Source organism: Andrographis paniculata, unplaced genomic scaffold (assembly GCF_009805555.1).
Source record: "Andrographis paniculata isolate CXL003 unplaced genomic scaffold, ASM980555v1 Contig35END, whole genome shotgun sequence".
NCBI classification, from domain to species: domain Eukaryota; kingdom Viridiplantae; phylum Streptophyta; class Magnoliopsida; order Lamiales; family Acanthaceae; genus Andrographis; species Andrographis paniculata.
The window spans coordinates 2,800,295-2,826,099 of NW_026137568.1; the positions used below are offsets into that span (position 1 = coordinate 2,800,295).

At 36.7% G+C, this 25,805-nt stretch overlaps 1 protein-coding gene across 8 annotated transcripts; it reads right to left on the reverse strand.

Annotated features, from left to right (window-relative positions):
- Window positions 1-6,080: 6,080 nt before the first annotated feature.
- Window positions 6,081-11,599, reverse strand: LOC127249141 (uncharacterized). 8 transcript variants are annotated; one of them, XM_051271810.1, is made up of 16 exons: window positions 11,391-11,599; window positions 10,811-10,963; window positions 10,600-10,716; window positions 10,421-10,505; window positions 10,108-10,216; window positions 9,951-10,018; window positions 9,747-9,866; window positions 9,250-9,661; window positions 8,685-9,165; window positions 8,264-8,443; window positions 8,117-8,177; window positions 7,683-7,796; window positions 7,123-7,236; window positions 6,928-7,011; window positions 6,617-6,686; window positions 6,081-6,435 (listed from the first exon to the last, which is right to left on the reverse strand). In XM_051271810.1, exons 1-15 carry the CDS (start codon window positions 11,477-11,479, stop codon window positions 6,681-6,683), a joined length of 2,193 nt encoding a protein of 730 aa, XP_051127767.1. In that variant the 5' UTR covers window positions 11,480-11,599; the 3' UTR covers window positions 6,081-6,435; window positions 6,617-6,680. The 8 variants fall into 8 exon arrangements, with proteins under 8 accessions (XP_051127767.1, XP_051127769.1, XP_051127766.1 ...); XM_051271809.1 differs by having other exon boundaries at window positions 6,082-6,435; window positions 8,264-8,410; window positions 8,685-9,661; XM_051271808.1 differs by having other exon boundaries at window positions 6,082-6,435; window positions 8,685-9,661.
- Window positions 11,600-25,805: the final 14,206 nt, after the last annotated feature.

The window sequence follows — 25,805 nt, forward strand, 5'->3', positions numbered from 1 at the left end:
TCAGGTTATATTTGGATAAGTTTGTTATAGTCTTCGTTGATGATATATTGATGTATTCTTCGAGCGAGGGGGACCATACGAATCACCTCAGATTAGTGCTACGGGTATTGAGGGAGCATCAATTGTATGCTAAATTGTCGAAGTGGGTTCTGGTTGGGTGAAGTAGCATTCTTGGGGCATATTATTTCGAGGGATGGTGTTTCGGTCGACCATCAAAGGTGAGTGCTATTGAAAATTTGCCACGACCAAAGATGCAGATAGAGATTATGAGCTTTTTGGGGTTGGCTGGGTATTATCTAAGGTTTGTGCAAGACTTTGCACGATTGGCAAGACCATTAACATTATTTTTGAAGAAAAATGTCAAAGTGGTTTGGAACTATTTACGCAAGAAAACTTTTCAAGAGTTGAAATGGAGGTTGATGGTTGCACCAGTGTTGATATTGCTGATAGATTAACGAGAGTTCGATGTGTATTGTGATGCATCAAGACGAGGATTGGGGTGTGTGTTGATGCAAGATGGAAGGGTGATAGCATATGCTTCGAGGCAGCTCAAACTGCATGAAGAGAACTATCCGACTCACGACTTGGAAATGGCGTCTGTCGTGTTTGCTATCAAGATATGACGACATTATCTTTACGGAGTTCATTGCAAAATTTACACCGATCATAAGAGTTTGAAATGCATATTCACTCAAAGGGAGTTGAATCTGAGGCAACGTAGATGGTTGAAGTTGGTGAAGGACTTAGACTTGGAGATTTTATATCAGGAAGGTAAGGCAAATTTGGTTACTGATACTTTGAGCCGGAAGTCAAGTCATGACGTATGTTCAATGACATTACCCGTAGAGTTGTGTTATGAGTTCGAGAAGTTACAAATTGAGGTAGTGGGTCCTAAGGTGATTGAAGGATATATGGGTGCCTTGTTGGTTGAGCCCGAGATTTTGAGGGAGATTCGGGAAGCTCAATTTAATGATGATGATTTACTCGACTTAGCGATGATGGTGCAATAAGGTGAAATAAGGGAATTCCATATTGGTCGGGATAGAAGTCCAAGATTTCAAGATAAATGGTGTGTGCTAAAGGATCGGTTGGGGATATTAAGGAGAAGATACTTAAAGAAGCTCATAGCTCTCCATATTCAGTGCATCCAGGTTGTGATAAGATGTATAAATATTTGAAAGGACATTTTTTGTGGCGCGGTTGAAAAGAGGCATTGCGGAGTATGTCGCCAAGTGTTTCAATTGTCAAAAGGACAAAGCGGAGCCTAAGAGACCTATGGGTTTGTTGAAACCTTTAGAGGTTCCGGAATGGAAGTGGGACTCGATTGCTATGGATTTTGTGACCGGATTACCAAAGTTGAGATCGAGCACAGATGTCATTTGGGTGGTTGTTGCTCGATTGGCTAAGGCAGCATTTTTTATCCCGATAAGAATGACTTGGAGCATGCAAAAGTTGGCGAGGTTGTATGTCACGTGGTGAAGAGGTATGGAGTTCTGGAGGTGATTGTTTTGGATTGTGACCCTCAATTTCAGTTGCATTTTTGGCAGAAGCTTCAAAAGAAGTTCGGTACTCTGTTAAGGATGAGCACGGCCTTTCACCCGATGACAGATGGGAAGACTGAGCGCACTATTCAGATTTTGGAAGATATGTTGCGAGCTTGTGCATTGGATTCTCAAGGTCGGTGGGCGGATCGGTTGGCTTTGGTGGAGTTCTCCTATAATAATAGCCATCAAACAACCATTGAGATGGCACCCTTTAAGGCCTTGTATGGGAGGAAGTGTAGAATGCCATTGTGTTGAAATGACCTAAGCGAAAGGGTTGTATTGGGACCCGAAATGATTGAGGAGATGATGAAACAGAATCGTAGCATCAAGACTAAGATGAAAGCCGCACAAGATCGTCAGAAGAGCTATGCCGACCTTGCTCGGAGAGATGGGCATTTTGAGGTGGGTGATCATGTTCTACCTAAGGTCTAACCGACAAAGGGTGTGAGGAGATTCGGTATTAAAGGAAAGTTGAGCCCGAGGTATGTGGGGCCATACAAGATTATCGAAAGAATTGGAGAAGTGACCTACGGGTTGGCTCTTCCGGAGACATTGAAAAGGGTTCATGATATTTTCTATCTCTCAATTGAGGAGATACGTGGTTGATCCATCTCATATACTTCAGTCGGAAGTTTTGGATCTTCAAGAGGATTTGGTATACACGGAACAACCTATTCAGATTGAGGCATTGCAAGTTAGATCGACGCGGAACCGTGATATAAGGATGGTGAAGGTAGTGTGGTAGCGACATGGGATTGAAGAAGCGACATGGGAAACTAAGCAAGAAAAACGAGGAAAGTATCCGGAGTTGTTTGAGGTAGCTCCGAGCGTGCAGATTTATTTCGAGGACGAAATGTCCTAAGGGGGAAGCCACACGGGCGTCTCCGGCAAGCCACGCAGGCGTCTCCGGCGCCGAAGGACTAAAAGAACGAAATTGTTTTACTTATGGGACTAGTTTGCAACAAGCTCCACTTACGGGACTAAAATGATAAGGGAGTCCAGCTACGGGACTAAAAAACACTTTACCCCCAGTAAAAATAATCTTCGGAACTTTCCCAGGTCCGAGCCAGGGTCGGACAAATTTTATTTTGAGCCTAATTTCTTTTAAGCATATGTAATATTTTTATTTTAGGAGTTGAATGACTTAATTTGATTTTTGTAGTGAAAAGATTTTGATTTGGCCCATTTTGGGCCCAAGGATTTAAAAATGCCCGACTCTATTATATTTATTTAGAAGAAAAAAATAGAGAGGCAGCAACCCTTCCTCCAGCCAGCCGCCCAACATCTTCATTTTCTTCCTTGGAGGTTTTCTTCTCCAAAACTCTTTCTTTTCGTCTCTTCTTGTAAGTTAAATGGAATTAATTTTAGATAATTGATATGTTATTGTTTCCAAACCTATTTGTTAATTCTTGGTGGTTTCTTTGGAATTGCTTTTAAATGAGTTTGTTCTAGAACGTTGGATTTTCCCATTCTTCCCTTTAGGAAGTTTATTAGAATGATTTTTAGGGTCTATAGGAAAATTTTTACGGTAATTTAACTAGGAAAGTGAATGATTTGTGAAACGGGTTAGAAACCCTAGTTTTTCCCTAACCTAGTTATGTTTTCTGGGAAAAGATCTGTGATTATGTTTAAATATTATGATTGTTTTAGTTAGATTATGTCTATTGGGATTGACATATTATTCAAATATTTATTAGGCGAAAGAAAGTGATATTTCAACGAACTTGTTGGGTTTTAATATTCTACTTTTTGCTTGGTTAAATATTGGCAATTGGAACGGTTTGAGTTTAAAGCTCTCTTTAAAATTTGCTTAATAGCATGTTGAGTATTGCATCAAATTGGTAATTGAAACTACTCGTCGATTGTTTGGATGATAAGGCATAGCCTTTCACCTCTGTGCCTTACAAACGTGTGAGGGTATACCGGTATTTTAGGATAACTAGCTAACCTCGAACTAGAACCCGAATGGGCTAGGCCGAAGGATTGAGATGGCGGGTGCCCTTTTTGGGTGATTCCGAGGTTCCCGTCATTCACGATGAAAAGGTCTTTGGACCGTCATCCGTGATAGAGGGATGGATTGCGTACAATCCCCTCTTGGTATGTTATACAGGAGACTAGAGAGTTGTGGGCCATTTGGCGCCCCTCGCAAACTAATAAATAAATTAACTTACGTGTACTTTGGGCTTCGAACCCTTATGTACTTATTGTGGAGCTTTTCTTGAGGGTTGTGACTCTATATTTGCTATGTGTAATTATGTGGCATGTCATACGAAGTAATAAGGTTGACAAACCGGGTCAAGCCGGCCCTGATTAAGGCCTAGTGGAGTGTTCTTCATGATGTGTTCATCACTATTATATGAGCACAAAAAATAGATATAAGGGAGGCGCTAAAAGACTTGTGTGTGTGAGTTATATTTATGTGATATGTGACATTTTAATTCTAATTATCTTCTTCAAATGATTTTGTGGCATTTACACGTAAATCATAATTTATACCGTATTAATTTATCTTTGATTAATTGTGTTACTCGACAGTCGTGTTGACCCCTTTTTTACAAATTTTTGTTGGTAATGGTGCTTCTATTATACCTAAATAATGTATGCACGTCATATGATCCATTGGGGGAATTAGAACTACTTTATCTTCTAGAATGCTTTTGAAATTCATTATTAATGTTTAAGAACTAAGGTCTTTTGACCTAATCTTTGGTTTAAGCCGGTGAGCTTTAATTTTAAATCTCTAATTAGTTATTTGTAGTGGTTATTTTAGCTTTAGCGCCACAACGTAGGGCTCGTTGGTTGATGAATGAGTGTTCCGGTGTCGCGTGGCACTGACACTTCGGCTTGAAAATATGCTTGATCATTCACCTTCAATGCGTTTATTTTCCAATTGCAATTCTCAACGGCATATCGGACATAATTTTTTTTTTTTTTTTTTATCATTTTTGACAAATTTCAAACTTCTTATTGTCTTGATAGCATGATTCTGAACTGCACTTTTAAATTCCTTTTTCGAGCTAAAAATCATTCTAAGACTAGAAGTGGGATCATACTTTGACATTGTATCGTAAATGACATACGACTCTATCTCATCAACATTGGACTCGACAAAGCTGGTTAATCTTTTTTTTAGAATCGCCAAGTGACATCTCATCTTTAGAATTTTGGTGTACTACGACCCTTTGATTTTCATTAAACTCATTCATATCTACATTGCTCTCAAACAATGACCGATCAATCATATCATCTTCTGAATTTTGTTCTTCCATTATATAATTTGAATCCTCAAAATCATATTCATTAAGCATTTCATTCCACTCATCTTCTTCTCTAATTTTATTGAAATCTAAGTCTATATCTTCATCACACATTTCTTCAACATTTTTTCCCTTATCGTAATTTATTTCTATTATAATGATTTTTTTCCTACAATACAAGTTATAATATAACATATATTCAATACACTAGTTATAAAATACAAAAATTTATGCATTAATTAATGAAAAAAATACATTATATAAAACTTATCTTTATAATATTTATTTTTTTCATACAATATAATTCTATAATCACAAAAAATACTTGCTACACATTTTATAATTTTTTATATTATAAAATACAAAACAATAAAGAAAAAAGTAATTTAAAATTTACCTCTTTACTCCAAATAGATAAAATATAATAAGTGGAATATAGGGTTAGAATATTGAAAACATGGAGATGGACTGTGAGGTTGGAATGTTGAGAAGGTGGAGTTGGAATATAGGGGATTTGGAAGAATATATGTTGGTTGTCGGTTGTGTTGGCAGTGTTTGTTGTGTTGTGAAGTGAGGACATGTGGGGCTAGGGTTTTTGATGTAAACGATGTCAAACCCGGTCGTGTACATTTCTATATATGGTCATGTGTACATAAGTTACGATCAAGTGGTGTTCTGAGTTTGAACACGCTCACTGAAACGAGTGTGTTCTGAGGTTGAGGCGAAACACGGACGTGTTTTGTTTGAACTTGGTCGTGTCAAAATCGGTCAGGGAGATGGATGAGTTGTATGTTTGAATACGACCGTGCTCTACATAACACGTTGTGTTCGATCCGACTCAACTGTCAGATCAGCTTCCAACTGACAAAACAGCACAGCCCGTTAAAATTTGAACGAGTAGACTAAAAATGATGAATTTTGTTTTGTATGGGACTAATTTTGATAAATTTTTTTGGATGAGATGAAAAATGACAAAATTTGTTTTTACTGAGACTATAATTGATTTTTGCTCTATTATTAATGGGAAATGTTATTGAAGGTTTAACTTGAGTTTTCGTTGCTGTTTGTTGTTTTATGTCATACTCCCTCGTCCAATGTGTTTATTTTGCTGTGCTTTTCGATCCATCCTTAAAAATCAATCACACATCTCCTATTGTTTATCCTTCAAATTATGGTGGTACCATTCCATTCCTATGTATTGAATTGACTAGTGTTTCAAGTTCAACACTCCACTCCACTACATATATCTAATACTGTAGTATATAATCCCATAATAATGTTCCTGAGTGTTGGGCTGGAATGGAAACACCAACACCTATATCTATAACTATAAATGAAGAAGCTAAGGAACTAACTAACTGCTTGCTTTTATCATTTGAATGCAGTGTTGTATGTACAAGGTCAATCAATCAATTTTCAATCTTCAATCCATCAAACAGAAGAAGAAAATGCATGCCATGCCAAGCAATTATCGGATCGGACGGATGGATACCTACCTATCCTTACGCCCTATGTAATCTTCACTCACATCCACACACTAAACCAACTAGAAATTGCAGATCCATCAGTCCCAATATCTGTTTACAGCATCATCCAACGCATTTGTCGATTTATGAGCAACAACAGTGTCAAAGCTGACATGAGACAATCAGTATACTATAATAAGAAATAGGTTTGCTAGACATATGGAACTAGAAAATTCAAGTAAACTAAGAAGAGAGATTAGCTTCAAAGGGCAATCAAAAGGATTAAAAATCTGAATATGCACAAACAGCACAACAGAAGATCGATTTAAGAAAATCTGGAAAAACAAACCTCAGTCATGTTGCTGCTGACATCTTCAATTGACAATGACCACCCTTCTGAGGCCAATCACTCTCTAAGCCTTTAACCAATAAATAAAGTTATGCAATCAAAAGTAAAAGACAAGTAGGGCAGGGCAAACACTTCAACATATGGCTTATACTAAAATGTGATCATTGTATAATTATCTATTGAATGCAATATACACTTGAAATAATTACCAATGGATTTCATGCATTGACATATTTTAATTTGGGATTGAATCAGCAATTCATCAACAAGGGTATAGGAGATTAATAATCGCAAGACTAATTCTTACTAACCTCGAATATGCCTTCAGGAACCTCTGGTTCATCATTTCGAAAGCCATGCGATATGTCACTTTTCAGAATCCGCAACTTTCCATTCTAACATTATTTAGATGAAAATATTTGTCAAATTAGATGTGTGTGTGTAAAGCACAATGAAAACAACATCAACAAAGATAAAAAATGAAACTTTCTTTTTTTTTTCCTTACATTGGTTCCATAAGCAAAGCCTCCACCAACTGAAGGATGGAAACATGCTGAGTTTACCACTTCTTCCGCATTGGCAAGAATCTTAATAAGTTCCATATCACAAACTCTATATATCTGAGAGACCATACAATGAATTTAAGTACTTGGAATCGAGCAATATCAACAAATACAAAAATGCATTTAATGCTTGGTATATTTTTGTAATTCTTGATATCAAGACCAACTATATGTTAAAATATATATATATATATAGTAATTATTCTTACTTACAATTTACTCATGATCCACTAGTAAATTTTATTGAAATACACACGATACAGACATACAAGACTTTGTGTATCTTAAAATCCTTTATTCCAATAGGTCTGAAAGGCGGAATTCAACAAAATATTACAATTTTAGCTTTCTTACACTACACGCACAAAAAAAAAAAAGAATAACGAAATGTCATGATGGATTGAAGTTGCCAAAATATAATAGTTTGAGTAAATTATAAGTAAAAAACAACAACTCGCCAAAGTATGTACAATAAAAAATGTGATTCTTCACATAATTCTCACCTCTAGATTTGTATAAATCAATACTGACTTGCCTCCGTTACTCAGAGCGCTTTTGAGAAGTGTCCTATGTTGCTGACCATAAACTAGCAACAAATGTTCTGAGGTAGGCGAGAACTAAAGTGTTGCCAAATGAAAATAAAATAAATTATAAATGATAAGTATCATAACATTCGGATCAATGTATCAGACACACTAAAATACCATCATTCTCTTACATCCTTACATATTTATTACAATGAAGCTATCACCAAGCTAAGTAAGAACTTTTGAAATATACATATTTCAATAAACAATGTCATTTATTCCCAAAATTAGTTATTTTTCCAAAGTACAACCGATGAAGAAGTAATGGTCATGCATTCAACTGTTATCACTGTCAAATGCCTTGGAGATGGTCATAGAAAAAAGGAACCAAATTAAATAACACAACTAACCTGTATTGAAATTAAGTATGCAGCGGCCTTGATCGGACGAGTGTTTAAAACTAAACCGAAGCTATAAAAAAGAATACAAGCATCAGATTCAAAAAATGATATTAGAATTGAGTAAATTTGTAGCATGCAAGAAAATATAAGACTCACGTAGCCTCATCAAGAGAATATATCTTTAATTCATAAGTAATGTCCTCGACTGTAAATCTAGAACATTTAGTTGGTCGAGTTGCAGCGCCAGTAACATCAAGAGGACTCACCGATGGCTCGACACATTTTACACAAACTGCTAAAAATCTTCCGCATGGAGAAAAATGAGCACCTCTTTCACTAGCAAAATAATGTCATATCTAAGCATTTGATACTATCCGACTATGAGAAGGGAAAAACAAAAAACAAAACCAAAAAAAAAAAGACAAATTGAGAATTAATCATGTAAAATGCAATTTTTTGCAATCTAATAATTAGGATCTAAGACTATTTAAAATTTTCTGGAAATCACATTGGAAATTTTACTATCCATTAATGAATTCAATTCCCAGAAGACCAAATAGCAAGCAGCTTTACATACCTACAAAGCACAGCATGGGGAATTTTTAAGCGGCAACTCCATGGACCAAGAAGTGTGAATGGAGATTCTATTTCATAGTTCCATATTTTAAGCACCGTCGTGTCAGGAAAATCTGGACTTCCAACCTGGCTAGTAGCAGCTGCCGCAGATTGAGGTGCATTAAGTAAAGGTGGTAAATTACCCCGCTGAGGTGGAGATGGAGAAGCACGAATATTGGGTTGAGGTTCTATACTCGAACGGTGCGAATCTGGACTTCCAACCTGGCTAGTAGCAGCTGCCGCAGATTGAGGTGCATTTAGTAAAGGTGGTGAATTACCCTGCTGAGGTGGAGATGGAGAAGGAGAAGCACCAGTATTGGATTGAGGGCTTTCACTCGAACGGTGTGAAGATCGGTATGGTGATCGATATCTTCGAGCATCTCCTGAACTTTCAACATATTCAAATGGTGAAGGAGCTGATGATGTGACAGGCATTGTTTGACCTTGACCAATCAACCATCCTTGTAAAATTGGAAGTTCCCAATATGATGGGTCACCAAATGGAAGAGATTGATGTCTGCCATCACCTTCAGTTTCAATCTCCATAGGTTCAGCAACTGGTTGAGAAGCATCATTTCCCATCTCACTGGTGGAAGTGTTCATTTGTGGCTCTTCTCTACCAGGAGATTGAAACGAAGATAATCTGAGTTCAAATTCACCAGGCGGTGTTGTATATGTAAGAAGTCTCCTGGATGCCGATGACTCCCCAATCTGCGCTGAAACAGAAGAGCTGGTGCTGGGATCCACCCTTTCGGAAACTGAGCTGGCATCACTTCTGGTAATCGACGGCCACACTAGAAATGGTAGAGACATGATTGGCGATCCATTGTATGAATTAGACCGATAAGCAGAGTTTTCATCCGAAAAATGTAGAGTTGGAGGGGGGTAACGAGAGAATCCCGGTAATGTTGCAGATTTCTTATTACTCCGGATGCTCTTCTGAAAGACAGCCACTATTAAAATGATACATTTGAGATTAATGTAATAAAAATAAAAATAAAAAATATCAGTGAAAAAACAGAACTTCAGCCGTCAGAAGAAGCTGTGCACCACACGGATGAAACTGCACTGCAAGGAGAACATGACTAGTACGGAGGATAGATCTAGGATTCTGCTCTATATCATTGTATTTCCATATATTAATCTGTTGCATACAAAGGTTAACTCATCGAAGCTATCATAACATCAAACAAAGGTAATAATATTTGTTTTTCTCCGAAATGCCAACCTTATTTCCGGAGGCTACTGCCAATATTTCCCCTTGGGGATGGAAGGTGATTGAATCGATAGGATCATCTGCAAAGTGGCAAGAAATATTATAAAGAGAAATGCTTTAACAAAGCATGTTGTTTTTTTTTAAGTATCGTGAACAATATTGAGATTACCAAAAATATACGATCTGACAGGGGTTGTAGTATTTGCATGCCACAGGTGTACTACACTGTCTAAACTTCCACTTGCAAGAACTTTAGGATCAATTGGATGGAATTTAACCTACAAAAGCCCCAGTGTGCAAGCATGAGGTTCTAACAACACAAATAAACTCTTGCTTAGCAAAACAATTACATTTGTAAGAACTTGTAAGAAGCTAGCTATCTTTGCCCTTTGTGCCAATAGTTAGATTAACAATTTAGATAATGAATCCTAAAACAGCGTAGCTTATAACAGTTGAATGAACCTAGTCAACAGAGAGCTTACCGTCCAAGATACACTTTTATGCCCTGTGAGTACCTTTAAGCATCTTCCAGTTTGACAATCAAATATCCTCACACTAAAGTCTGAACTGTAAGCATTAATAGAATTGTAGATTTTTAAAAACACATAACAGTTTGTCAAGCATACATTGAATTATACAGACAGATGGAGCATAAGCTAACTGAGTAGAAGCAAGCATCTTTCCATCAGGACTGAAGTCTATTGCCAATGTTGCTTTTGGTTGAGGTTCGATCTGGCAATACATGCCTGATAAATGTAGTAATGACTCTGCTTCTACCCTGTGAATCATATAGATATACACATACAAACTTTACACCGCCGACATCTATAACAATCAATAAAAGATTAAAAATGTATTCAAGTTGCATATACCACATGCGAATCTCTTGTCTTGCATCTTTTGGCTGATCACGTTTCAGTCCATAGGAATATGGACAGAAATAGAATTCCTTTCCCCAAAGACTTTTGGGTGCTCTCGTTGTTTGAGGCGTCATCTCTCTCAGAGATAACAATTTTGAAACATTACTGCAAACAGAACATATCATATCAGATCATGTCAAAGCCCTTTTTTTACTACTCTCTAGATGACATTTACATCTATACAAAAGCTAATCCATGAAAACAAGTTAGCATGCTGTATTAATCGTGGGCAAACAAGTTCTTGCTCACAACCTCCCAAAACTTGTACGTTTATCAGTAAAGATCTAATTTCTACTATATATCTCCAAGAAAATCCAACTTAACACGTCCAAGATAGTAAAAGAGGTTAATAGTAAAACCGAAACATAAATTGAACATTTCAATCCCTAATTCAAGCATGCGAGAGAACTCCAAGCTTCAAATTTAAAAAAGAACAGGAACAATAATAACAAACGCATAAATAAAATCACTTGAACGCCATCAAAATAAAAATTTGGATCCGCAAAGCGAAACAGAGACCACAAAGTTAAACCTGAGGCTCCAATTGTAGTCATCATGATCGATGTCCCCGTGAGGCACCCGCCGGCGGTAATCTGACGACGATGAGGGCGCGGAGGTCATGATAGTTAGGACGACGCAGCTCAAGAGGATTGATTCAATTTAGAAATGCAAATGTGGGAAATGAAGAGGAAATAGCGGTTTGGGGATGATGAGAATTGGTAGTCAGTTGGGGGTTAAGGAGCAACTTATTATTATCATTATGAATATAAGAACATCTCAACTGATCTCAACGTCAAAAGCTAAAGGCGGGGCGGGGCGGGGCGGGGCGGGGCGAGGCGGGGTGTGGATTTTAGACACTTACCCCTCTCCAACCCATCCTCACTTAGTATTCAATTTTTTCTATTATTTTAAATAATTTTTTATTTTTATAATTTAAAATAAAATTTAAAAAATTTTTAAAAAATAAAAATTAAATTTATAATTTTAAAAAATTAAAAAAATAAAAAAAAATAATAAATAAATAATGTTTTGCTACGGTGCAACACCAAAAATAATGTTGCACTGTACTAAACTCTAAATTTGGTGCATGAAATGGAATTGGATTGGAGCACCGTCGCGGCAAAAATGGTGTTAAAACACCATAAATAGAGCATGGTTGGAGATGCTCTTATGCACAACCATACTTCCTAATGTTTGGGTTTGAGCGGCGGCTACGGTCCCGAATTCAAAATTTAGCTATGCGTTGAACATTGAAAAGTAAATGTATGCTATTTGATAGTTCATAGTATTAGTATATATTGTATATATTAATATAATACAAATATTATCACATGAACAAAGAATACTAACAGTTATGTTAATATAATACAAATACTAACAATACATACTGTAGTCTCATACAACATATAATAATTAATTTTAATATATGACATACTCTTATACAACGTATTTGTTACTATAAAAAAAATAGCACATTTTTATTATACACAACATGTACTGTATATTATATAATATTGTGTGTTGTTTGTACTTGAGTTGAAAAATCAGTACCGTACTGATTTTTTCAAATCTGCAGCCTAATCATTCTCTTGAGTTTGGATTTATTTACATAAATATTTTTTTTATTATTTTTTAATCTTATAAAAGGAATTGCCCTAAATACAAATACAAATTGGGAAAATAAACAGTACAAAACAAATCATTTCCTCTTTATTCTTTTTGAGTGAGACAAATATGAGATTAAGTAATAGTGGTACTATATTTGATTAAAAGAATGTTATGTTGGACATGTCCAATTAAAATATCTATACATTTTCAATGAGTTATACTTATAAAACTTTCTTACACCGGGTTCCTAGTATATATATATATATAAATAGTACTAGCTTCACTTTTATGGGCATGGCTAAAATATTGTCACATAATAAATTTTATTAATTGTTGATTAGTAATCTTTCTACAATATATTTATCAATATAATAAACTATTTATCTAATATTATTTAATAATTTATACAAACTGTGCAATGGGTGTACCATTAGTAATATGGTATAAGATGTCTTATCATGAAGTAGCACAGTAGGAAAAAAATTTACTAATTGGCATGCTCAAGTCTGATTGTTCTTTTATAATATGGTACTCTAATGGATCATCTCATCTTAGTGATATTACAACTTAATTTTGGAAAATTTTTTCTAAAACATAGAGTAGCTCAGGAAAAGATTGCATCGAATCTCTTGAAAATGAAATTTTGTGCTGTGTTCTTAAAAAATGTAAGAAACTTTTATACAATTTCTAAATTTTATATAAATATTTACAAAATCCCTACTACTCTTTTTAAAAAACATATATATAGTTTGTTTGTGTATTTGGTTTTTGGGTTTAAGTTTTTTTAATAATTATTGAATGTGATATAAATAAATATTGATTTTTAAATATAATATAAAAAATAAAAAATAATTGCTTGATTTAATATTTTAGAAAAAAGATTTTAAATATTAAAAAGTATAAATTATATAATATCTCATTGTGTTTGAGTAAAAAAGCGCAAAATAACCTGTGTTTTATTTAAAAATAAAGACTTAAATTACGTAAGTTTTATACAAATATAAAATATAAAATATTTTAAATAATTTTTTTTAATAAAATAAATAAATAAATAATTGATTAATCATTTATTTTTATAGATTTTATAAAAATCAGATAACAATTTGTTTCCAAAAACTATAAAATGAAGGATTAATAAATTATTTATATTATTCAAAAATTTGTATTAAACTTGCGTAATTTAGGTCTTTATTTAGAATCAAATATCAGTTTTGGACAATGAGAGCGTTTCGTGCAAATTTTACATTAACACTTGGTGTTTTGTGCATTTTTACTAAAAACACAATGGGGTATTATATAATTTATCCAATTAAAAATTTTGTAAGAAATCTTAAAACACAAACAAAAAACTTTCATGAAGTTCTTAAATTATAAAGAAAAGATTTAACATTATCCTCCGTTAACTCTTATTGTTAGTCGAAAATATTACTCTCTCTGTCCCATATCTATCTATCAATTTTCTTTTTGCACGGAGTTTTATAAATTTTAGTATTATATTGGAATGCAGTAGAAATAAAGGTAAAAGGATTAAACTAGCCTATTATATGATATAAAGATAATGACATTTGTGTAATATATATTATAAATTGGAAGAGTATTTGTAATGTTGGGTAGATATTACAATTACTAAAAAATGAAATAGATATTTTGTTATGTGACAGACCAAAATAGAAAAATTGATAAATTGTTCAGGGATAGAGGGAGTATAATAAAATCTCCTAAAAATATAATTTTTTGTAATATTTTTTAAAAATCATTAGATTTAACTTTTCAAATTATTTACAGTTTTAGGCACAATGAATCAATTAAGTATCAACCAATCAATCCCCTCAATTAGTTAGTTCATCAATTGGATAACACCTAATTTTATTTATTTTTATCATGGCTTTCCACGTACAAAGGCAACAAAGATATTTCAACAAATAGTATTCTACTCATTTATACATGTTGGGTTCCAATAAAAGACTTTTAATATACATTGCATGACGGCGATCTTGTTTGTCACTACATCCCTCGGTTCATCCTCAAATTAAATAAACCAAACAATGCAGTAATTTCGTCTATATTTATATACATATATATATCAAAATGATTTTGTACTACGGCTAGTGCTCAATCTCGATAACAAAACATACACACTATTTACCTATGTATTTGTCGTTGCTGAAATTTATCGACGGCGGCCTAATAAATCTAGGCCAGTCGAAATCGACAATAATCGGGTTCTCTAGCCTACTCAAGAAAATATCCGGGATAAGTCTCGCGATAAAAAATAAATTAATGGAAAAAACTTTGGTGATTACGTTGTTGCTTTGCTGAATTACGAAGAAGACGAAGAAGAAGAACTGTAAAAAAAAAAATAATAATTAAGGAAGAACTTAAAATTGAATTAAATTGGACAGTTAAGGCTAACAAGAAAATAGAAAAATAATAATGCAGGAATAAAGAGTAAAAAGAAGGGAATTGAATTTTTTGTTGTGTTGATCGGATGGATGTTGTCTAGTATCACCTATGTAAGTTGCTGGAGCAGGCTGTGCATCTCCCGGAGGAGTTCCTGGAGTCTCGGGTCTTTGCATTTAATTTCCTTAAATCTTGTCGGATGACCAGCTAAGAGTCGCCTCGGATCAGAATATTTTTAGCTTGTCTTGTAGCGAGAAAACGCAGCCAGCAAAAGAGTTTCATACTCCGTCTGGTTGTTGGTTATTCCATGCGGGAGTTAATGTGCGAAACGCCAAACTTCTCCTTGGGGACAAGTTATTACAACTCCAGCCCCTGTTGCTCCTTTGGTGCTTGAACCATCGAATGTAACTTGCTATGGTTCCAATCCGTTGTATCCCATGAGAGCGGCTTCGATCATTCCGGAGTATTCAGCCAAAAAATCGGCGACGGCCTGCCCTTTCACCATTTTTAGGGGCTGATTCTTTAATAAGAACAATGCTAGTTTCATAGCCCACTTGACTAGGCGGCCTCAGAGGACCGGCCTACTCAATAAATATCTCAGCAAGTCGACTTTGTATAATACAATAGTTATGACAGGCATCAAATAGTACTACAACTTCATGCATGCATAATATAAAGATACACATAGTTTCTCAATACATGCATAACGAATTTTAGCATTATTCAAAGTCTTATTGAGATAATAAATCGTCTTTTCTCGACCAAATTTATCATTCTGTACGAGAAGGCAGCCGATAGTGTCCTTCATCACTGAAATGTAAAGTTTCAGCTCATTCTCCGGGATCGGCGGCATCAACACCGGTGGTGATGTAAGGGCTCTGCTTGTTCTGTTCCAAAGCGGCCTGTTACGCTGTGCCCTATTTGAAAACCTTCCGACTTCCGCGTAGTAACATGGAGAATGTCTTCATATTTTCAGCGGCGTTGGCAATGAATCGCCGTAAGAAATTGATCTTGCCCATCAATCTTTGCAATTCCTTGAGGTTGCGTGGTGGTCCTAATTCCTATATCACCTTCGCCTTATTCTGATCGACTTCAATCCCCCTCTAATGGACGAGAAAGCCTAGGACTTTCCCGCTTGGACGCCAAACACGCACTTCGCTGGGTTCATTTTAAGGTCGTGTTGCCTCATCTAAGTGAAGGCCCTCCAGTGGTCAGTGAGATGGTGGTCGAATGCTTTGAATTTGACAACATCGACGATTCCATGCACTCGATGATTAGGTCGTGGAAAATCGTATTCACGGCTCTTTGATAGGTTGCTCCGGCGTTCTTTAATCTGAAGGGCATTACGATCCACTCGAATATGCCGATTGCCCTTGGACATCGAAATGCTATTTTTTAGGCATCCTCCTCGGCTAAGTATATCTGATTATACCCCGAGTACCCATCCATAAAAGACAAGATCTTGTACCCTGCCATTGAGTCGACAAGCGTATCGGCGATCGACATGACGTACTTATCTTTGGACGTCGCCAAATTAAGGTTACGAAAGTTGATACACACTTGAATCTTCCCATTTTTCTTTATTATGGGTATGATATTGGAATCCAATCTGGGTATCGACAAATACAAATGAAATTCGCCTTAAGCAACTTTTCCACCCCTTCTTTGACCTTTGGCATCAAGTTTGGGTTATTTTTGAAGTTTGAATGACAGCTCTGTGGGCAGCCGATGTTCAACCAAATTTCTGGATAGACACGTCATTTCGTGCTAATCCCACAAAGCAATCTCCGTACTCTCGGATCACCTCCGCAAGTTGTTTTTTATCCAAGGGGAGCAGAGAGCTGATCATGGTCATGTGAGGCATTGTATCATTGCCGAGATTGATTTCCTCGATAAGTTCCTGCGCTTCGAACGATGGGGTAGCCCTCTGGATAGGCGAGGGAAGGTCATCTTTGTTTTGGTCCTCCAGAGGAGGCGATGGATCTGGAGGATCTGCCTGCCTTTCAAGAATTTGAACCGGGACGAATTCAGTACTCAATGTAACATCATATGTCTCGAGAATCCGTCCTTCCAGGTCCTATAATACTTTCTAGTCGTTATTCATTACAAACAACTTGACGAACGGGCCGTGTGTCGGCTTCTGTGTGAATTTTGAACCCCTTCATTGTGAGGTTGTATTCTGTCCACGTATCCATATTCCTCAACATCATTGAAAGCGAATACACGCTAGATGAGTAATAGACCACCTCAGCTGCGTGAACCTCCATGGCTTGATCGGTCTCGGCTTCAACTGTTTCTACGCGATTACCATTCCAAAATATCACTTTTTGGTGTAGGTTTGACGGTACACACTGGGTAGTGTGAATCCAGTCTCTTCCTAAGATGGGCGAGCAAGTCAGTTTACCTTCGATCACAAAAAAGGTCATCCGGTCGGAACAACTCTTGACTGTCACACCGGCAACTAATACGCCGACGGCCAAATGCGCATTTTCCATAAAATCCATGGTCCGCATGGTGGTAGCGATTAGATTTCGCCGGTTCTTCCCAATTTTTTGGAGTGTGGACAAGGCCATCACGCTGATGGATGCCCCTCTGTTGACCAAAACCTTGTTGATCGTGCAACCATCGAGATAGATGGTTAGGAACAACGGTTTAAGATGTCGTGTTTGTTCATCGGCTAACTTCTAAAAGAATACCAGCTCCGATTCCTTTTTCGGCACCTCATGTTCTGGATCAGCCCATGATAGAAGGCCAGTTTCTTCAACTAGCACATCCCCCTGGATTTAAGAGGGTTGGACCTACGGTGCCATGAACTCTCTGGGCAAGAAACCGATAGTGTTCACCCGAAAGTCCTTTTCATAATGTAACGCCCGTTCCAGATCTTGGTCGTTCACAATGATGTCCAAACTCACAATCGATGTATTGTCATCCTCCAAGGCCCTGATAATCGGTTCATCCTCCGGGACCGATGTCGTCGGCTCCTCCGGATGAGGTTGTTGTCCTGATGGGGCGTTGTCCTCGGGGACAGTTTGTTTCGGTCTCTGTTCTCATAGCCTTCTCCTCCATGGGGTAATTTCTCCACCTGAGATGTTTCTTCACTTACTGCAATTTTTCCCTGTCCTCCGGAGGGCTGCCCGCACTGTTGTTCCTGTTTTGCAAGGCATGCAGCCAAAAATATTACGTTGCCGTCTACGCCATTGGGTCCTAGTTAATGGTGGGACCTTTTTTCGATTATCCATTAATCTCTCATCATTTGGCGGCCTTTACGGTCGACGCATACTATGAGGAGTTATCACCATTTGTTTGATTGAAGTCACATGCCACACCTTGCCATTCTTTTTTAAGATAACTTTGGCCACTATATTATATGGTGAGAGGTGATCCCACACTGAACTCCTGCGTGGGGGTTTTATGGGCCTCTTCAATCGTTCAAATACATTCCTCCTTGGTGCGGCATGCCCAAAATTTAGCCTGTTACCCGAGGCTAATCGGTTCTTCTTACCAGGGCGGACACTGACGGTGTTAATTTAGCCGGGAATGACTCCGTATCAATTTTCATCTCCTGCTTATCGGTCATCCGTAGGCGGCCCTCTTTAATAGCCATTTGTACCGTATTTCTGAAAATGATACAACTCCCAACCTGGTGTCCGTACAAGCCATGCCATTTGCAATAGCCTTTTCCAACTAATTCCTCATCGGATGGCTTTTTATGGCCTTCTTTAAACCGGAGCTCAATGTCCTTCAACAAAAAGTTGAATATTTGCTCAGTGTTAGATATATCAAAAGCATATTGTATCTTGGGATTGGTCTCCTTCATCGGAGGACTTTGAGCGCGGGGCAAGTACATGTTTTCCTTGCGATATTTCTGCCAAAAATATCTCATCCGGCTCCTCCGGGCATTTGTTTCGTCCTCATAGACTTGAACAAGATGTGATCCGCTCCTAAATTTCTGTTGTCTAGCTACTTGGGAATCCCGGATGAGCTCTTCTACCTTAACTGCTTTTCTAGCAAGTTGTCGGAGGTCATTGTATTCCCCTAAAGCTCGTGTGTCATATTATCGATAGTTATATTAACCACTTGATTTTTAGGTATCCAGACCTAGCACCGCCCCTTGGCCTTGCGGAACCTCTTCAAAAATTGTTCCACCGGTTTATCGTGCTTTTGTTGTAGGTTGGTTAGGTCTGAGATCGTCACCTCCAACAGCGGGCTATAAAAGCGTTCGTAGAACGCCCTTTCGAGATCTGCCCATATATTACACGAATTTGGTGGCAGAGACGCATACCACGTAAATGCTGGCCCTGTTAGGGACAATGAGAATAGTTGGAGTTTGAACCAATTGTTGGTCCCGAACTCTCCTCCACACTGTGTTGTGAATCGGCCAATATGTTCAATGGTGGACCGTGAATCCTCATTTGAGAACAATGTGAATTCTGGTACTTGTGCATTCCGGGGGAGCGGGTGGTCAATGGCAATTTGATCTGGGAACGTCCGTTGTTAATGTGGCCGAGCGGGAAGCTAGATAGGATTGCCATACAAGCTCCAGATTGCTTCCTCGATGACCTGTGGATTAATAATCGGTCATGGCGGATGAGCAATTTCGGCGTATCCTCCAGGCTGTCCCGGGCCTAGTTGGATGCGAGGAAAGTATTGTTGATGGCCCTATGGAGGATGAGCTGGAGGTGGACATCCTCGATTCTCCTCGGCTGGTACTCGCGGAGGTGCTGCCGGTGGAGGGACAAAATTTCTGAAATGGATCGGAGGAACTTGCTCCCTGCTGCGAGGCTGCTTGCTCCCCAGGTGGAAGCGGCATACCCGGAGCTGGTGCACCCGAGCCCCAAGCCACTGCTACAGTCGACGGAGTTGAACCCTATGGACTCGGAGGAGTAGAGGCTGCCCCCCAAGGTAGGTTCGGATCTGGGGTGGATGCCCCCAGAGTCATCCTAGGGCCGGAGGAGTGGCCGGAGGTTTTGAGCCCGTGGTCGGCCGTGCCCCCTAAGGGTCACTAGTTCCTTCTCCGACAAGGACATTTTCTTGACCGTTCGCCCTCGCGGGTAATGTAGGCACGCTCACGCCACTGAACAAATGATTGTTTTGCCATTTGGTGGCTGTTGGCGTGTACCCGTTGTTTCCCGGATGTCCTTAATGTGGTGGCGGCCTTAAGATGGCCTGCCCCAAGGACCGCCAAAGTCCTTCAGCCATTGTCTCATCCGGGGGATTATTGTTTTTGTCTTCCTTGCTTAGTATGGTGACGTTACCATGCTGGAGCATCGTTGGGGGGTGTCCAGACGTGGCTCCTTATGTTACCTTCGTCGGAGGTGCATTTTCATCAACTCTAGGACCGGCCCCCGGTGCTTTACCTTTGCACAGCACCTCCTCTTTTGCTCATGCGATCTCGTTTCGGATAGTTGTCTTCAGGACGTCTGTGAGATATTAGGAGAGTGTTAACGTCGACTCGTGGAAGGCCGTTTGGATCTCCCCACGGATCTGATTTTGAAGAACGCTTGCAGGAATAGTTAACATCCTTTCTCCACTCCCCGGAGCAGTAGAGGACTTATCCTACGTGAGTTCTCCGGGTGCGCGCGATGCTGAAATTTCACCGGTTGTTTCCTTATCTTTCGAAATTGCAAATTTCTCCAGCGATGGTAATTTTCGACTTCTTAGTTGCATAAAATGTGCGAGACTCGTCGGAGTCCCACGAGGCGTGCCAATCTGTTGTCGCTGAAATTTGTTGATGACGTTCTAATAAATCTAGGCCAGTCGAAATCGACAATAATCGGATTCCCCGACCTACTCAAGAAAGTATCTTAGCTAAGTCTCGCGATAAAAATGAACTAATGGAGAATTTTTTGGTAATCACGTTGTTGCTTTGCAGAATTACGAAGGAAACGAATAAAAAGAAATGTAAAAAAAATAATTAAGGAAGAACTTAAATTAAATTAAATTAAATTGGACAATTAAGACTAACAAGAAAATAGGAAAATAATAATACAGGAATAAAGAGTGAAAAGAAGGGAATTGAATTTCTTGTTGTGTTGATCAGATGGATGTTGTCCTATTTGCTCTTCAATTTCCTCATTTTAAATCACCTTTCCCCCACAAATTTAGGAACTACCTTAATCACTCCTCCATTATTCCTTATCCACATAACTCATTCCCCTCGAGATGCTGGATCAATTGCCTGCCAATCCAAGTGGGCTGCTTCTCCTCTAGATCGGTCCGGCTTGAGTGGATGGATCCTTTTGGCGAGCCTACGGGTTGGATAATTTTTGGACTCTTCCTGAATTTATTTTAGGATAACAGTATTATCAAAAAAATTTGTGTTTATATGAACTAGTATTTCCAAAAGATTCACGTGGAGAGTCGAGATACAGATATACGTCTTGTCCTATACATGAAGTTGATGATGTAGTTAGGGGTGGACACGGTTCGGTTATTTACAAATATACAGATATTTGATATCCGAACCGAACAAATATCCGAAACCGTAAAATATATCCGAACCGAAAATTTTGGTTAACCGAAAATATTTGCAAATAACTCGAAGCGGATCGATATTAATTTATTAAAATTCTAATTAAATAAAAATATTTACAAATATTTCAAATATCCGAATCAAAATCAAACCAAATATAATTATTAATATAAATATTAATATATAATCATATAAATATATTCAATTCGGTTAACCGAGTAAAAAATCTAAATCAAACCGAACCGAACCGAACAAATACTCAAATATGCATTATTTGTATTCGAACAAAATTTGCTCGGTTAATCAAAGATTCGGTTCGATTCAGCGGTTCAACGGTTTGGTTCAATTTTTTTGCCTATGCCTAGATGTAGTTAAAATGTGAAATGAAGATACGAGGTCCATGATATTATGATACATAACATTATTATACAAAAAGAGGAAATTGAAAGAAACAAAGACAAATTAAATCACAACAATATGAAACCATGGATAATCAATAGTTAGTTAAATTCAAATTTAGCAATTGAAATAACAATTTGACTCCCTACTCAAGAAAGTACCCTCTTTGCCAAAGTCCCCAAAATCGAGCATTGATCACTCTCTCTCTCTCTGTGCTATTTGCTATTAGAGAGTCATACCAAGGTGGAGCTCTCTCCATACATTTATTTTTCATTTAATAAATTCCATACAAAATATTATATTTCAAATAGTATTTTATAGAATCAAATCATTATTAATATTCCAAATTGTCACTCTTTTGTAAGGGCATGTGCAATGAAGATACTCAAATTTTGAGTATATCTACTTACTTTTATTTTTTCACATCATTTTCTCTTTCCGCCACATCATTGGAGATACTCTATTTTATTTTATATCCGCAACAAAAAAAACTCATTTAAATTTTTTTGTTTATTTTTATTTTTCCTATATATTTTTTGAATTATAATTAATCAATAATAAATTATTATAATTTTTAAATCTTCAATTTATTAAAATCCTAATTAATATTTTTTTTAATTTCAATTAATTATTCTTATTTTTAAAATTTGTATTATAAAAATATTTTTTAATATTATTATTATATAATTATATCTATTTCTTTCTAATTGATAAAATAAAATATAAAGATAATAATTAAAATTTTCAAAATCAATAATACATCATAAATACAAAAGAAATTCATATTGATATTACTTTTTTAAAATTTAAGTAATATATTCAATATTAATATATTTTTTAGAATATAAAATTTTATAAATTATAAAAATATTATAAAAATAAAAATAAAATAATATATTTAATAAAAATTACATAAACAAATTAAATACATATATATAATATAAACTATATGTATACAATAAAAATATGTTATGTGTCCCGATCAAAATGGGACACATGACATAAAACAAATATCTCCACAGATGCTTTGGAGACAAAATCTCCTATTTGTTTTTTTGTTTTAAATATAATTTATGAGGTGGCAAGTATCTCCAAAGTTTGAGGTACTTGCATTATTGATGTTCTAACACCATCAAACACGAATTTTGCAACATAAGGCATCGAGCATGTGCCTCTAAACAATAATTTATGAAAATGTGTGCAAAAGTTGACAACTTGTACAATGTATGCAGTATTATCATTTTAATGAACACATACATAATGTAAAAATATCGAATATGTCGACAAGCACACACACAATGCAAACAAAAAATTATGAAGACAAACACATAAACATACTAAAGCATGAAGACAAAAACACTTGTATTTTCCTCTCAAATTAATCCTTACATGACACACTAAAAAATACACCAACGGACTACATTTTAAAGCACACAAAGGCATTATTAGATACTTCATAAATTAAAACCACAATCAATCCTAATATAAGTGACATTATTCTAGTGTAACCTTTACAACGCTCATTATATATTTTTAATATACACTAACTACACTCTCATGTATTATATATCCACTAATCACCCAATTTAACACCCAATTAAAATTACATTTAAGTTTATTAAACAAAACTCCCCCGTAAACTTAAATGCTTTCGACCATCCATCATGCCAATCGTTTTCTTGCAATTGTTGAGAAGTTCCTTCGGTAGTGGTTTTGTAAATATATCCGCAGCTTGATCTTGACTTGACACATGCACCAATTCGAAACTTTCTTCCTTCACTTGATATCGGATGAAATGAAAGCGAACATCGATATGCTTACTTCTTCATGGTTCACCGGATTGTTTGCTAACTAAACCGTTGATTTGTTGTCAACTTGAATCATAGTTGCACATGGTTTCTTCAATTCCATCTTGCTCAACAAATTTCTTAGCCATATCGCATGATATACACACCAAGATGCTGCCACATATTCAGCTTCATACGTCAAAAGTGTCGCAATCGGTTGTTTCTTTGAAAGCCAAATTAAATCTGGTATTTTCCATGAAGAACACATATTCCACCGTGCTTTTCCGATCGTCTATGTCACCACACCAATCACTTTTGGAGTACCGAATCAACTTGTAATAATTATCCGCTTTCGTATAGAGCATCCCAAGTGATCTTGTTCCTTAAATGTACCGTAGGATTTGCTTCAATGACTTCCAATGTGAATAAACCAGCTCCTCCACGAACTGATTTACAACACCAACAGTTAATAAAATCACTACCAAACAAATGCTCATTTGTAGCGGTTTAAATGGACATTTTTCGTTATAAAAAGCTATTTGTAATAATTTTGTACTGGATTTTGACCGGTGCATATACTCGAGCTACAAAAAGTCTCTGAACTGAAATTTTTTGTAACAAAAAGTGGGCGGTCAACGCGCTTATAAAGCACGTGAGATATCTTGTTGTAACAGTTTCTGTAACGCTAGCAATATATTTTCGATTTATTTGTAGCGGACATTTTCCATAAGAAAAAAATCATTACAATAATTGTTCTTGCATTTGTAACGACTTTTGTTATGGTAAAAAATTTGTTACAATAAGTTGATAGTCATAAAACTATTTTATACCATATTTTTATTTTTTACCGACATTTGTAACGGCCACAATTTTGCAATAAAAAATGTATTTTTATTTTTTTAGTAATAAAAAAAAATCAATACCGGAACCGAAAAACTTGTACAACGCGATAAAATATTGCTACATGATATTACAAAATATAGAAATATTACAACAACCATCAGTTGCATCAAATACGCATTGTCTAGGAACATAACTATTTCTCAAAACGGCCAAACATATACAATCCAAAAACAAAGCATAACAACAAAAGTACAAATTCCAGTAGACATGCTAGTAGATGAACCCTATCTTGATAACACCCAAACCAATATTGATACAACATGACTAGCATTGAGGAGTACAATGCAAAACTAAATAATGAGTGAGGTATGCATACTTACAATGCATCATAGCGATGCTCTCGTAGAAGAGTTCAACAAAGCAGACATCTCAACGTGGATGGTTCTAATTTTAAACATGAATTCCATCAACAAGACCATTTTGATAGTCCGCAGCAAGCTGTCGTACATCCGTGTTCACTTATTTTTCCTTGTGGAAGGGCATTTCGGTAACTTCACATATGGATAATCAACCTAGGTTTAAATTTGATATTGAGTGGATTAGGATTAGAGAGTGATTAAGAAAGGTCCAGCCGCCACTTTGCTCACTGTGTGCGCAGTCTTGGTAAAACGACGATCTACGAATATCCAACCGTCGGATCATCCCCAAATTTGTGCAGAAGGTTTTTCACTCATATTTCTACATTCGGAACGGTGGAGATCGGAATCTGAACATGACAATTTCTGATATAGACACGAACAGAGAGCTCTGTTCCCTCCCGGATTCTTTCGGACCAGTTTCGGTGTTGATATTGAATCGGAAGATCTAACCATTGGATCAGACTGGAATTTGAGTATGTTATTGGGGACATCATGGAGTAAATTATGAACGGTGGAGATCATGATCAGACGTTTGGATCATCGAGTATTTGAGTCTGAACAGAAAGGTACTGTTTATGAGTTTTCTATTTCACTCATATATTCGTTGACAAGATTGGTGTTATATCTTGTGAGTTGGAACTTGGGTTTATTTTTGTGTTGAACGATTTGTACCCCCTTTTGATTATAGTAGAGATTTTGTGGACTTCGGTCCCGTGGCTTTTACTCCTCACATCGAGAAGGTTTTCCACGTAAAATTGCTCGTGTCCTTGTTGATTGGTTGCATTACGTTTTCGGTGTGATTATTCTATTGTTATTGTTTCCTACTAGATTCACACAAGGGGATTATTCGTACTTTAACGAGCATCCGTCCCTTCAATCCGGACAATCAGTACTCTAGTCAAATGACTCGGGGGTAGGTAGAGTTGGTAGCACTATCAACAACCGTCTTTCTATTCCTTTTCCCCCTAGTGCATGGTGGTACAAAGCATACCCGCAGAAATTTTTTTAAGTTCATCATG